Below are 15,262 nucleotides of genomic sequence, written 5' to 3' on the forward strand. Positions count from 1 at the left end.
AATAAAATGTGTAGGTTAAGTTCTTTCTGCCATTTTATCCCAAAAATTAAGTCAGAATGTTTTTTTGAAAGTGGAATTTGAACTGTTCACAGCCAGGAACACGTTTGTTAACGAGGTTTTCAAAAAAACAATATTTCAGTGCTATCTCTAAGTGGCATTCAGTTTGACAATTAAGTATTCAGTTCCACCTAAAAGTCTGATCTTCATGGCTATTATCTGCTGGCCACCGATTGGACCGTTTCCAGCCTTTTGTATTTTGTTAGCCATTATCTTCGGCTTTGGAGCCAGATATTTGCTGAAAGAAAAATGATTATTTTGTTTAAACAGAGCATCACCTGCTGCTTCAGAGGAGAGAAGGAGCTATTATCCTTTGGAGTGACAGGCAGCAAAGGGGGGCAAAGCCAACGCAAACAATGAACAAGTCTCAACTGGCAGAGAAAGACTGCTTTTTGATTGAAGATTTCCTCAGCATGATAAGGTAATTATATTACTGCTGTTCTAATATCTGAAACTGCTTTTGACAGACGATTCTAAAGGAAAAAGATATTAAAAAATTCCGTACTGTCACCCTTGGATACATGTATGAGCCAGAGGATACTATAGTTGAAGGAAGCCAAAAGGGGTTTAAAAGACAGAGTTTACTTTGATCCATCAATATGACGCGACAGTTTCATTTATTTGTGCCACTGCAGGGTTCTATTTGGACTATATCTCTACTCATCTAAAACTGTATTGCTTTTTTTGGCTTTGTTTCTCACATTTCAAACACTAAAATTCTAAACTCTCAGTGATTTTCAGCAGCGCTGCTTCTAATCAGTTTATCCCACAAGTTCAGGTCTGTTTATTACTCTACTTCAGGGCACAGAGACAACCAGCAGCTTAAAGTAATTTCAATTATAGAGCATAAATATATATATATTATTTTTATGCAATTATTACATTCTTGCTCTCAAAAAAGTATCCAGCAAATACACAGTTTCCAGAGTATAAAACCAACAGATTGCATCAAAGTTTCCTGTTGAATCCTGAGTACACATTGGAGAGAAGAGGAGGGTTTGATGGAAGGAGAATGTATTTACTGGGACGATATGACATATGATAGGGGGATTTTGTGAAGGGAGACTCTTGGGTAAAAGACAAAAATCCGTATGTAATTCCACACCTGCACTGCTAAAGGGAAAATCCATGTTTTTGTCCCAAAACTATCAAGAAAAATCCTAAATGTAAAAGTATATTTGATTTAGGAGAGGAGAAGGTCCATCCATCCATCTTCTTAACCTGCTGAATCCATTTTGGGGTCATAGGGTCACCAGAGCTTGTCCTGGATACTGCGAGGGTGGGGTGCACTCTGGACAGGTTGTCAGTCTGTTGCAGGGCCTCATAGGGACAACTATGAATCACCAATTAGCCTATGGAGCATATTTTGGGGATTTGAGCCAGAGCCTTCCTGCCTTTATCCCTGCACCAACGTGCATCCCTCTTAATACACAGTAACTTTCAAATTTGAGACAGAAATTCTATTAATTAAATAGACTATAATGTGATTGACAGTAAAAAGCTCCTCTCTCAGTCTGTTTGGGATTTGGAATAAATGGTTCAGGTGAAACATGTGGTGTTGTTAGCTAAGAGAACTCAACAGGACAGAAAAAGTCTGAACATAAATCAAGTTTGACAGAGGGTTGTGAGGCTGCTGAGCTCAATGATACATCCCAGACAGCTGTGGGAGGAACGCACTGCATTTTCTCTCCAACGGAAACAATCTTATTGTGAGAAATCTGGTGACAGCATAACTGCTGACATTACAGCAATAAATGGTTCAGTGCAGGTATAATGGAAGTCAGCCTGAATTGATTGCCAACAAAAATGTAAATTACTCAGAGAAGGCAGCCTCCTTTGAGTTATGGGAAGCGTTGCTGAATGTCACAGCAGATTGGGTTACAGAAATGTTCAATAGGTATTGACCATAGTGATTTTCTTTTCTGCCTGGGCAGCCAGGTTCTGTGTTCTGAAAAAAAAAGGTCAAAGTGGACAAACAGCACAAAAATGGTCAATTTGAGATCAGGACTGTTTGTGCTGCTGGAGGAATTAGTTTTTTAGTGTGCAGAAGGGAAGCTAAAGGGGAGTTCTGTGAAAAACAGCACACTTAAAGAAGAATTTCATCAACAAAGATTTGACCTCATAGCTTTAATCAATAATGTCTGACTTGACATTGTCTTATGTGTTTTTCTCTTTATGACAGGAATTTCATTCTGAAATAAACTGAGAAGATTGAAAAACTTCTAAATAAAATCAAGTTTCAATCAAGTTTATTTATAAAGCGCCTTAACGCAGACAGACTGCTACAAAGCGCTGCACATTAAAACACCAACAACACTAATAGATAAAATACAAGCACAAAGCAACTAAAAACCAAGACAGTGACAGAGTTAAAAGCAGAATAAGAGTAAAGTAAAAACAGAGTAAAAACATAGCAGAGTCTCAAGGAACGTTAAAAGCTTGACTGTAAAAATGGGTTTTAAGCTTATTTTTAAAAATTGTTCCAGAGCTTTGGGGCACAAATGGAAAAGGCTCGATCCCCTCTACACTTCCTCTTAGCTCTTGGTACTTCCAGGAGCAGCTGATCAGCAGACCGGAGGCACCGGGGAGGAGTGTAGGGAGAGAGAAGTTCTGAGATGTAAGGTGGATCAAGGATTTAAAAACAAATAAAAGAATATTAAACTGAACTCTAAAACAAACAGGCAGCCAGTGGAGGGAAGCCAGGATGGGTGTGATGTGTTTTCTCTTTCGTGCTCCAATCAGCATACGAGCAGCGGCGTTTTGAACCAGTTGCAGCCGTGAAAGAGAGGACGAAAGGTAGTTTTGAGATGGGCCTAAAATTATCCATCACTGTGTTAGCGAGGTTTGGTTTCTTAAGCAGGGGCTGAACCACGGCGTGTTTAAAATGAAGAGGCACTACACCAGAGGACAGGCTTGCATTGATAATAGCCAAAACAGACAGACCCACACAAGGAAACAGCTCCTTAACAAAAAGAGGAGAAAGAGCATCCTGGGGAGAACCTGATGGCTTCATATGGCTGACAACATCTTCAAGAAAAGGCAGTGGCAGGCTCAAACCTCTCAAAGACAGCTGAAGGGGAGACAAACTCAGCAGGTTCAGTGGAGGGAGTTTGGATGTTTGCTCAAGACACTGAAGTAAAAGACTTGAAGAAAATACTTGTCATTTTTATTTTAATGTATTTAATCTAATTCAATAAAAAATATATTGTAATTAAAGAAATAAAAAAATAGCTCATTGTATTGTCATTATGAAGCTTGTCACCTGCTGATATAAGTTTCTCCATCACAGCTACAGGCTTTTTTTGTTCAGCATTTTTTCCTCTGCTCCTGATTCACAATGATTTGAATAAAAAATAATTTAATAATAATTTAATCAAAATAATTTTCTTTGTATACGGCCTCCATCATGAGAAAAATGCCACAAGAACGTGTTAAAAACACCAATAACAATTCTGTCCTTCAGAATCAAAATAAGGAAAAGTTAAAGTACTGTAGTGATAAAAAAAATACTTAAATTAGACTTTAGCCCCTTTGTAGTTTGATGAAAAGTAAAGTCCTCTCATTTTCAAGCTTTGTGCCAAATCATAAAAAATGTCTAAACCTCATCAGGTCATACACGTTTTTAAAAGCAAAGCAGAAAGGGTGAGTTTGGTTTTTCCACATGCACACAGCTTCTGATTTCAGATCAGATTCAATCCGATTCACTGACCTAAAATTAGTCTAAGACTTCTTAGGCCAAAAGTTCAACCATTGTGGCTCATAAATAAATGAAGTTTTCTGGATTCTGTGCCTTTAGTTTATTGCGAGATAATCAAGTGTAAGTTAAATATAAAGATAAAAATATCATGAAGAACTAAAAGAAAAAAAAACTTAAAATAAAGTTGTTTTTCTTCCCAGGTCAACTTTCTTGACATAAAAATCTTACAATATTTCATATATATTAACTTTGAACTAAAAATAAAGAAGTGTCCTTGAATGGGTGAGTTTTCTGATCATCATTGTGGTTGGCTTACTAGTCTTTCCACCTCTAGGGTTACCTGCCCAGGTGAGCTTACACACATACAGTGTGTCAGTGCCGTTCTGTCCCTCCCTGCCTGCAGACATGCGGTGCTGTCCAAGGTGCTGATCGTCTTCATTCCCAGAGAATGGATCAAGATCTTCCGAGGACAAGACGATTCTTATACTGACGGGAGAACCTTTTGAAAACTTTTTCCTTTTTTTCTCCTGGATTTTCCTCGCAAACATGGATCTGCTTCCCGCCCAGGAGGCCGCCAAAATCTACCACACCAACTATGTGCGAAACTCCAGGGCCATCGGCGTCATGTGGGCCGTGTTCACCATCTGCTTCGTCATCATCACCGTGGTGGTCTTCATCCAGCCCTACTGGATCGGGGACAGCGTCAGCACCCCGCAGGCCGGCTACTTCGGCCTCTTCCACTACTGCATCGGCAACGCGCTGACCTCGGAGCTGACATGTAAGGGCAGCATGCTGGACTTCAACTCCATCCCCTCCCCGGCGTTCAGGACCGCCATGTTCATGGTGGGCTGCTCCATGCTGCTGGTGGTGGGCACCATGGTCGCCTTCAGCTTGTTCTTCTTCTGCAACGCGGGGAATGTCTACAAGATCTGTGCGTGGATGCAGCTGGCCTCAGGTCAGGAGGCTGAAGAAGTCTGCAAACCTTTACCTGCAGTACTGTTTAACATTACTTATTACTTTAACTTACTAAAACATTCATTCTATAAGCTAATAAGTAGTTTTTTAAAATAATGAAAATACAAAAGCAACAGAATTTAATATTTAATCAGAAGATAGTAACTCTGCAATAAAATTGTATTGTCACTTTAAAACAAATCAGTATTTTAGCACTTTTATTATCGCTAAATATTGCATGAAGTAAAATGCACTTTATAATAAAAAGTCAAAGCTTCATAGTTTATTAATAGGATGCAAACCTAGTGGAACAGCATTGAGGGTTAAACAGTAAACTGTATTTCCACTTTATTACTAAATGTTTTCATGGAAACACTTGTTTGAATAAAAATTGTTTTTTAGTAAAAAATTTAATGACATCATCATCTCGGGAGTGGCCTTCCCACCTGCCTGGTTTCAGGTGTGAAGTATCAAATGTCCGGCTCCTAACTGAAGAGAATGAGGGATCTGGTGTCAGACCAGACGCCGACACCTCTGGTGGTGGGATAATTACTTATGATTAGATCAGGTGTCGCTGTGTTGTGAACTGATCTGAAACGGACCAACTCTTATACAAAAAAAAAAATGTGGCCATAGCTCTTGTGATAATGTAATTGCTTCCCACATTTTTTAAAGATCTAGAAAAACAAAAGAAAAAAACGAAAAAAAAGAACACCATCTTCTTTATAAATCATCTCCAAGCAAAATTACCTGCAGTTTATTAGGACTACACAATACTTTATTTTTAAACTAGAGGCTCTGAAAATTCTCAATTTTTATTAATCAAAATAATAATGTGTCATTTTCTGCCGCAGGAGTATTAATGGTAGTAGGTTGCTTGATCTATCCTGACGGCTGGGATGCTCCTGAGGTAAAGAGGATGTGTGGCCAGAGGACAGATAAGTACTCGCTGGGAAACTGCACGGTGCGCTGGGCCTACATTCTGGCCATCATCAGCATCCTAGACTCCGTCCTTCTGGCTCTGCTGTCCTTCACCCTCGGTAACCGGCAGGATCAGCTGCTGCCGGATGACTTTGAGCTGGATGGAGCAGGTAAAGCAGGGGTGTAAAACTCAATCACACAAGGGGCCAAAATCCAAAACGAACAAGATAACCATTTAAAAACTACAATTTTTAAACCATAACTGTAACTTTTTAGCATAGTTATGAATAGATTTATAGCATGTGATAATGCTAGTGTGAATGCTGTAAGCTGAATTTCACCGCTGAAGATGCTAGTGCTGATAGCTGAAGATGCTGAAATTGATAGCTAAAAACGCTGAAGCTGATACCTGGATTTGCTGAAGCTAATAGCTAGCCAAAAGCCAAATTAGCTAAAAAAAAACTGAGGTTAGCCAAAACAGCTAGCATGTAGATAAAAAATAGCTTAATATCAAAACAGCCTAAAAGAAAATGAGAAAAGAGCCCATATTAGCCAAAACAACTAGCATTAGCGGGCTGCACGGTGGCGCAGTGGTTAGCGCTCTCGCCTCACAGCGAGGAGGCCCTGGTTCGAATCCCGGCTGGGACCTTTCTGTGTGGAGTTTGCATGTTCTCCCTGTGCATGCGTGGGTTTTCACCGGGGACTCCGGCTTCCTCCCACCGTCCAAAAACATGCTTCATAGGTTCATTGGTGACTCTAAATTGCCCCTAGGTATGCATGTGAGAGTGAATGGGTGTGTGATTGAGGCCCTGCGACAGACTGACGACCTGTCCAGGGTGTACCCCGCCTTCGCCCATCAGCAGCCGGGATAGGCTCCGGCACCCCCGCGACCCCGAAAGGGACGAAGCGGTTGGGAAAATGGATGGATGGATGGATGGATGGAACCAGCATATTAGCCCAACTCCAAAACAGCCTAATTTTTTAAGCTTAAATTAGCCAAAACAGCTTGCTTGCAGCTGAAATATTAGCTAAGCTCCAAAATGGACCAAAAACAAAGAGAAAAAAGCCTAAATTAGCGAAAACAGATAGCATGTAGCTCAAATATTAGCTCAAAAATCTTAGTAAATGCCAAAATAGTCCAAAAAAACGAGCATAATACCAAATTTTAAAACCTTAACTTTTTTAAATAATTACAAATAAAAAGGTAGGAATATTACTCCAGAATAAATCAACTCAAACTTTAAATAACTTTCAATATTTTACTCTCCATAAAAATATATATTTTAAAAATTATAAAAGTTAGAAATGAGCTCAAGATAACATCGAGCCATTAATTACAATAAAATAAAATGACCTGGGGGGCCGGATAGAATAACCAGGAGGGCCAAATTTCCCCCCCGGGGCCTTGATTTTGACATGTGAGGTAAAGGTGGCACTGGGGAGGAGCCATCTCACCTCATGCAAATGTTAGCAAATCATGGGAAATTAAGAAAATGTTAATGATCTTTGATTTACTGTAATTTTTCTCCTTCAAAATCTAGTGGAATGACGTCAATCGTGTTAATGGTTGAAAAGTTAAAGTATATTAAAGATTTTGTGTTTGAGCGTCATCGACGACGCCTCAGGTTTTGTGCATTTCTAAAACCCTGACTTTTTTCTTGCTTTTTGTAGAGAATCCATAACCTACGGACGGATCCCAGAGTGAAGCTTCAAATATTTCAAGTTCAAGTCATAAATATTTCTGTATTACAACTTTTGCCTCTCAGATGAATAAACAGAAAGCCATTAAATATTCATAAAGATCTGCTTTATTGTATGGTGTGTTGTACAACGTATCAACGGCTCACACAAAGTCGATGTTCTCAAATGTGACACTGATGTGAACTGGACTTTTCACCTTTAGGTCAGAACAGATAACACAGATTACTTTGATATGACCAGTTTGGGAACACCATTATTTAAACACTCAGATCTCACCACCTGGATCTTAAAAGAACAAAAAAAAAAATATTGGTGACATTGTTCAACAGCTGACCATACGTACAACTGATCTCAAGCATGTCGGCCTTACGCTTCATTAAAACACAGCTACCCAGCTAAATAGTTTTAGCTAAGATATAAGATTTGTTAAAAACTGTACATAATTGTAATATACATAAAGGCAAACTCTTTGGTACAGATATATACAGTTTATTTTCACTTTTCTCCTTTAGGTTGGGCTTCTAATTTCTTTTTAAGTCATTTAAAGTCTATTCTAAATTGAACTAAGTGTGTGAGAAAAACCAGCCTCCAATAAAAATGATCTAATTTCTTATCCACAAAATAAAGGTGCCCTAGCTAAATATGACCTAATTCATGAAAAAAGTGTCACCAAGACTCTAAAGAACCTGGCTGGAGAAATGCAATGGATGTTATGTTACAGTCAGTGTAAAAGTCAGCCCAGTGTGCAACTCCCTTTACCCACTTTACAAATACAAAATACATACCTTATAGGACTTACATAAAATATTAAAAAACAAACAAAAAAAAACAGCACTTTTGAAAGGACGCAAGAAAAAAAATGGTAAGGAGTCCTGATGTAGGGGACTAAAGTTAGAGGCTACATATCCTTGATTTGTTTGAGTTTTAGTGCAGAATTGTAACAAACAAGGATGAGTCACTAGCAGTACAATGACAGCTTTGCTTGGTTGGGTGGGTCGTACAGCACAGCAGCTGGAACCAACAAACAGAAAAAAAAAATAAAAAAATTTCATTGGATTCCTGACGTGACACAAACAGAAGAACCAACAAGTACAAAGCAAACAAACACAAATGCTTTAGCTCAATAACAAGAATAGTAGAAATGACAACAAAAGGAGAAATAAATAGTCATCAGATATGCCCAAAGTGGAAAGTGATCTGTTGCAGTCTTTTGAGGAAGTGGGGGGGAAGAACAAGAGCTGGAGTTGTCCACTAGAGGGCGAGCCAAGGGTGGCGTAAGCACTCTGCAGCCATGGCTCTCTTCTCAGGGACCATCTCCAGCATGGGAAGGAGGAAGTCAGTGAAGGACTCTGCTTCTTCACGGGGCCACTCATACTTGTCCACCAGAACCTCCAGCAGACCCCACGGCTTCAGCTTTGTGATGTGTTTCAAATCACCTGCAGATAACCCAAAACATTTCTCAAAGACCCGCACAGAGTTTTCATGAGTTTTACAAATCCGCATCTGGAAGTCAGACCATGTTGGAGGCATCACTTGATTCAAACATTCAAATTATATAGTTTTTAATGTTTTATTTAATCATTTAGAGAGGAGGGAAAAAATAAAACTTCTACACAATTTTACAGAGATTACTTTAATGCAACAGGAGGAAACCACACATTTTCTTATCAATTTATGGAAGTTATTATTCTATAAAACACATAAATCTTCCTGTTTGCTACAATTAATCATCTCTGCAGTTTTAATTAGAATATGAAAAATCAAGTGAGTAGAGCAGATCCGGATTTAATCTCGATACTAAAGGACTCTGTCCTGCTCTGATCATGTTTGCTTCTCTCCATATCTTTGAATTATTTAGAGCAAACTAAAAATCAGATTATAACTTTACTAATTTTCCTCACCAATTCATTTGTGGCAGCAAAAAAAAGAGAAAATTAAATTTAGGAGTTATTTTTAAAAAAAATGAATTAAAAAAATATATTTTACTGACTTTTTGAAAAATACATCTCAAAATTATTTCAGGCCAAATTTTCTTTTTTGTTGTTTGTTTTGATACTGTAATGCTTTATAAGTTCATTTGAAAAGTTCCCCCTTTGTTTAGTTAAAGTCAATTTTGGCAAAATGGTAATAACTAAACAAGATTTGTTTAAAATTCAACAAATAAATCAGTAATCGTATTGAGTTGTCAAAATCAGATTGATTCAGGGTTTTGGCGTCAACATTCTCAGGGTTCATACAAGTTTCTTAAAGTTAAATTTTAGACTTTTTAAGACCTTTTTTAAGGCCATGTATATTAAAAATTATTTTTAACTGTATTCATTGTAGCTTCTCATCTTGTTTGTGGTCTGTGCTGTGATGCTTTTTTAACAGATGGTTGGCATTCAGCATTATTGGTGCATAATGATTAGTCTTCCCACTGTTTATTTCGATTCTTTGTTTAAAAATAATAGTGGATGAAAAATTACATTTTCAACAAAAAAATTGAAACAGACATTTCACACAGAACGATTTTTAGGCTTAAATGATAAAACTTTTTTAAACCCCGCAGGAACCCTGACTTTGACTTTATGGCTTTTTTTTATCATGAACAGTGAGAATCACCAACATGGCTGTCTTCAACAATTGTGATGCACAAACACGACATTTGAAACAATTAACGTCACATGACGCACACGTCTGCAAATCCATCTCTGATGCAACATTAATAAAGCTACATAAATACTGTAAACAGTTAGCAAGCAACTGTTTTTAAAAATGGGAAATATATGTAAACATAGGCATGACAGGAGTCTAACCATGAATCAGAACTTTAGACAAAAACAGCTTCTGACACTGAAACTTTTTACCTTTCTTGGTGAAAAAATCCTTGGAATATTTGCCGGTCATTATAAGTTTGCGTGGGACACTTCCCAGCAGCTCAATGATCAGCGCTATATGGTCTACACAGCACAGTTGCAGGGACATGGGGAGGAGGAGAACACAAACAAGACACAACAAACTGGTCAGACTGTTTCCCAGTCACAGGCCCGCTCAGGGGGGAGTGGGGGGAGGACGGAGAGGCAGGAGTTCCTCTGACAGCACAGGTCATGGAGGGTTGCAGGAGTTCAAGAGCATCAAGAAGATGATAGGATCTCATTGACGTTATAATTAAGATTTAGTGACCAGTTTTTAAATGGAATTTTCAAAAACAAAGATTGCATAACTACATATTTTGACAGGTCCAAATCAAAAGGTGCATCTTTGAAGCTGTTTATTCATTTGCTTCTCAATTGTGTGCAAAACTTTCAGTGTGGGACACAATTACGACATTAAATTCTTTAATCGACAGATGTTTTTAAAGACCCACTCTTTTCATCTTATGATCCATTTTAAAATAGTTCCCAGTGGTCTGTAACTATGATTTTGTCAATTTGAGACAAAATAAAAAAATAAAAAACTGTCAATTTCTTGGACATAGTTTATGCAGAGCGGCAGGAGCTCATTCAAATTTAAGTCTGAGTTGTGGGTGTTGGCCCATCCCTACTTCCTGACATCCTATTTACATGCTCTCCCACTAGCTTACAGCCCCTCACATCCCCAACCTAATGTTACAAAAATGCTTTGAAATATTGGAGCAGTACAGTTTTAAACTAGATACTATCTCGGATGAGGACAAAAGAAGACATGGCAAAGGTAGCTTCTAAATCACAGCTACAAACTTTTTCAAAACTGCATTTTTCTTTCTGCTCCTGATTCACAACCATTTGAATAAAGTACTCAGAGATGCAATTTGAAGCTTATTTTTTCTTCATGTATGTCCTCCATCATCAGAAAAATGCTACAAAAACACTAAAAATACAAATTTCATTAGAGTGGGTCTTTAAAAATTACTTGGATGGAATGCATCAATGACTGTTTTTTTAACAATGTTTTGAAGTAATATTGTATTTTAGCTGTTTAATTAATAGGCCTTTGTGACCTCTGCTAAAGAGGCTAAAAGATCATGACATATCCTACAAGTGTCACCACAGTAACAAATGTTTTGTTTACTTAAGCCACCCGTATGGATGTGTTGTAATAGCAGCTTATGGAAAATCTTTGGAAGAGCCATCGACACGTGGATCAATGCTCTCAATGTGCTGACAGGCTCCTTGTTCCTTCAACCTCCTGTCCACCTTTCCCCAAGCGGGCCACAGACAGAGGGCTGGCATACCTCTTTTGGTGAAGTATTCCTGTGAGTATTTCCCACTCAGTGCATAGTGACGAGGGATTTTACCAAGCAACTCAATCATGAGAGCAAGATGGTCTGGAAGTGAGGCACATCAGAAGAGCAGAGAAAGGAAAGGAAAGCAGGAGATGATGGTAATGATGGAACGTTATGATGGAAAACAAATGCATGGAAAGTGTTATTTTTAAATGTTAAAAAAACATAACTTTAGAAAATACGAAGGATATTAGGTCAACCTGAAAATAACAGTCAAAACACAGCCTTCAAAGCATCACGCGAGTCAAAGACAGCTGTGATCAGCAACCCGTTAGCCTCATTTGCTGCAAGTGAAAAACAAGTTCCCAGCTGCCTGAAGCTCCAGCACATGCCTGACATGCTAGGACAGAATCACAGCAGCACAGAAACATCAAGCAAAGCAGCAAACACACATTAACATAAAGAAACCAAGCAGGAAAAAAATGGAAGGTTAGTGATGAAAAGAGAAAGATGAGTACGAAGGTAAAAACACTGCGCCCATGTCAAGAGTGACTAATCGGAGACTTGAGTTGGAAGGAAATAAACCCAGGAATGTTCATCATCACAAAACATTTGACACTGAAAGCCATTTAAAATCAATAAAAGAGAAAAATATCTAAATATCAACATTATGATCACCGATACACAGCTTCTTTAACCTACAGGGTGTGGTTGAAATATTATAGCAACACAAATCCATATAAAACCCAAATAACATACTTTCTATAATTTCATTATTAATTTTTCAAATTAAGAGTTTTTAGCTTTACAAAGCACAGACATAAAATATTTTACTGGAACTGATAAAAGCTGTTCCAAATAAAATGTTCTAAAGGGTTTTGAATCATTTACAAAAGTTAGACTAAACTTAATTCATCATGAAAAAAAATGAAAACTGTCCAAACAGAGGTCAGCAACTCAGCAGGTGAACTAAACCGTTTGTGGAAAAGGCTATAAGTGAGCTTAGACTAAAAGCTTCTCATTAACAATTAAAGTCTTTAGGAGTGTGACATAGGCATCTATAGTGAGTAAATAGATGATTAAAGCGGTACCTTCATCCCTGGAATAGTCTTCTCCAGAATGTGGTTCAAACAAATAGTCCCCTGTAGCTAGCTCAAAGGCCTGGAGAAACAAAACAATGCAAGAAGTCATCAGTCAACACTTAGTTTACAACAGATTTGATACAGACATTTCAAAATATGCTGAATTGTGATTATTTTATATATTTGCACACATAATTTTGTGCATATTGACATGTTTTGTTAAATTTCTTCTTTGCACTGAGATGGTGACAACTCCAATTTCATTGTTCATGTGGACAGTGACAAGAGCATATCTATCTATCTATCTATCTATCTATCCTCTTTTACAGGCTCACAGTTTTTATTAAGAAAGACATTGAGCACTGAAGTTACACTATTACATAAAAGAATATACTGGGCTTTTTGCTATACTGCAGTTCACTTTTCACTGCCTTGCATATTTGTTGTATGCTTTTTGCGTTCTGATTGGCTGTAGGGCATTGTCAATCTCCTCCGTGCCGAGTCTAGTGGGCAGTACAGATTGAGTTCAGTTTACCAAATTTCAATAAACCTTTGATCACGAGCAGATCTTTGGTTTCATTCTACAATACTAGACTTATTTTTCCCACAAAGGATTGAAGTTTTAGAGTTAAAACAAAAGAGAAAAGTCGTGAAAATGTTCATATTTGTATGAGAAATGTGTTAACCAGATTTTAAAAATCTATTAATGCAAAAAATAAAGATGGCTATTTTGCAAATTTCAATTCTTGCAGGTTATTTTGAGAATGTACTAATGCGATAAAAGAGGGACAACTGTACCTGTAAAAAAATGAATACAACTGCATTATTGAAACAGCAAGGTTTCTTTTGTCTCAGTTGACTTAGAGAGGTGATAGAAGAAGCCTTAGATGGAAATCAGTGGTGTTCCACATGAGGGTAACAAATTATGGCTTAAACTGCAATTAAATAATTACAGACGCGTTATTTTTTATTGCATTTTTTAATTTTTCAAGATTTTTTAATCTTGGTGGTGTAAAAGTAAAGGTTTGAAATTTGTTATACTATGAAAACTTCACGAAGCCACTTTTTTTTAATGGTATTTTGATCTTTAACTGCACCACAATGTCACAATATTTCAAAAATTAGGCTTTTCCCAGCAAACAATCAGTTAGATTAAAAATAGATTAATTAGATTAACTAATTACAGGTCATGATTAATTAATCATACACAAAAATTAATGGGATGACAGCACCAGTTACACCTGTGAATGTGAAAGCTGTCAGTGGCGTCTCTCACCATGCAGGCTGTGCTCCATATGTCGGCTGGTGTGCTGTATCCAGAACCGATGAGCACCTCTAAAGAACGGTACTGCCGGGTCTGGATATCTTCTGTAAAGTGCTTTTGCTTGAAAGAGGAAAAGACAAACAAACCTTCAGCCTACAAACCATGTTCTGATCTACAAGAAACTCAGACATGTTGTCTCCCTTTGTTCAGCACACACTTAAATTATTTAATTAATCACTCAACATACTTTATAAAGGTTGAAAAATAAAGACTTTGAATGTAAAAGAAAATGTGTGTGGCCCTAGCAGCAATGAGGAAATCTCTCAGGTCATCAGCAGAGTACTCACCACCCAGCAGGCGTTTCCCAAATCAGCGATCTTGACCTTGATCTTGTCTGCATTGACTGGCTCAAGAGGGTTGATAAGAAGGGATCCTGCTGTTAACTTGTCTACATCACAGCAGAAAAGAGAGCAGAGGTGATCATGGATTACCTCCAACAATCAATACTTCAATACCAAGAAGTCTTTGTTCAACTTTCAAAAAAAGGAACACAACTTTCTGCATCCATCCTTCTTGCTGACTCACCGTTTCTCATGCTTTCCTGTCTTCGGTAGAGACAGTCGGCCTTCTCTTCTTCCTCATCCTCCAGAATGCTTTGTTCCAGCTCTCCTTCTTCCAAGCCAACAGAAAGCTGCCTTTCAGTAACTTCGCGGCGGCGGGCTCCTCTGCCGACGGTCTCAGTGTCTGGTTCATTAAAATCTGTGGAATCCACACCATTGCACAAATGATAGACGGGGCACTCGACGCGTTGGCCCTCTGGAGACGCTGCATTGCCATTGTGTTGGTCTTCGTTTCTCCACTGGGGCTTTCTCCGCTCAACCCCTACATGCCCATTACAATTAGAATCTGGAAGCTCCTCTGGTCCCACCCTCTTGTGATCTTCACTCATGCTGCCCTCTGGAAATTTGAGGAAAACAATAACAACAATAATAAATAAGAATGTGGTTTTAAAACTGGAGCAACCTGAGAAATATAGCACTTTATAGCTGTTAAATACTGGGTCATTTTAGCAATAAATTATTACTATAAAATTTATAGAAATAAATAAAAGGTTAGGATCGAATTTTTTTCAACCAGGCAGCAAAAGTTAATTTACTTTTCAAAAACTGAAATAAAATTGAAGTTGAACTTTAAGAACTCTGTTGCAAAACTGCACTCAGTGGAATTTGCTCAGGGCAACAAGAAACTGCCAACCAGTAAAACACTCAGAAATTAGGGGAAGATGATAAATTGAAACTTGTTGTATCCCAAAATGTTTGACGTGAAATAAAAGCATATTTTAGACATTGTGAACAAACAGTCACAACAGTTTTTTAAACCCCCACTCACAGCTGTAGACGCAT

At 37.9% G+C, this 15,262-nt stretch overlaps 2 protein-coding genes across 3 annotated transcripts in view; one reads left to right on the forward strand and one right to left on the reverse strand.

Annotated features, from left to right (window-relative positions):
- The first annotated feature begins 3,940 nt into the window (after positions 1-3,940).
- On the forward strand, positions 3,941-8,368 carry lhfpl5b (LHFPL tetraspan subfamily member 5b). The gene is made up of 3 exons (XM_024292490.2): positions 3,941-4,709; positions 5,563-5,799; positions 7,301-8,368. Exons 1-3 carry the CDS (start codon positions 4,301-4,303, stop codon positions 7,309-7,311), a joined length of 657 nt encoding a protein of 218 aa, XP_024148258.1. The 5' UTR covers positions 3,941-4,300; the 3' UTR covers positions 7,312-8,368.
- Positions 7,422-15,262, reverse strand: part of srpk1a (SRSF protein kinase 1a) — a 14,375-nt gene continuing 6,534 nt past the window's right edge. The window contains exons 11-16 of one of the 2 annotated variants that reach the window (XM_024292487.2): positions 14,445-14,816; positions 14,207-14,307; positions 13,872-13,979; positions 12,605-12,674; positions 11,523-11,615; positions 7,422-8,766 (exon numbers count right to left, since the gene is read on the reverse strand). In XM_024292487.2, coding sequence (XP_024148255.1) covers positions 8,582-8,766; positions 11,523-11,615; positions 12,605-12,674; positions 13,872-13,979; positions 14,207-14,307; positions 14,445-14,816 — 929 coding nt within the window. In that variant the 3' untranslated portion in view covers positions 7,422-8,581. Of the gene's footprint in view, positions 8,767-10,176; positions 10,270-11,522; positions 11,616-12,604; positions 12,675-13,871; positions 13,980-14,206; positions 14,308-14,444; positions 14,817-15,262 lie in introns of both variants that reach the window. The other variant, XM_024292485.2, reaches the window with a different exon arrangement.

Source organism: Oryzias melastigma, linkage group LG7, assembly GCF_002922805.2.
Source record: "Oryzias melastigma strain HK-1 linkage group LG7, ASM292280v2, whole genome shotgun sequence".
Classification (NCBI taxonomy): Eukaryota; Metazoa; Chordata; class Actinopteri; order Beloniformes; family Adrianichthyidae; genus Oryzias; species Oryzias melastigma.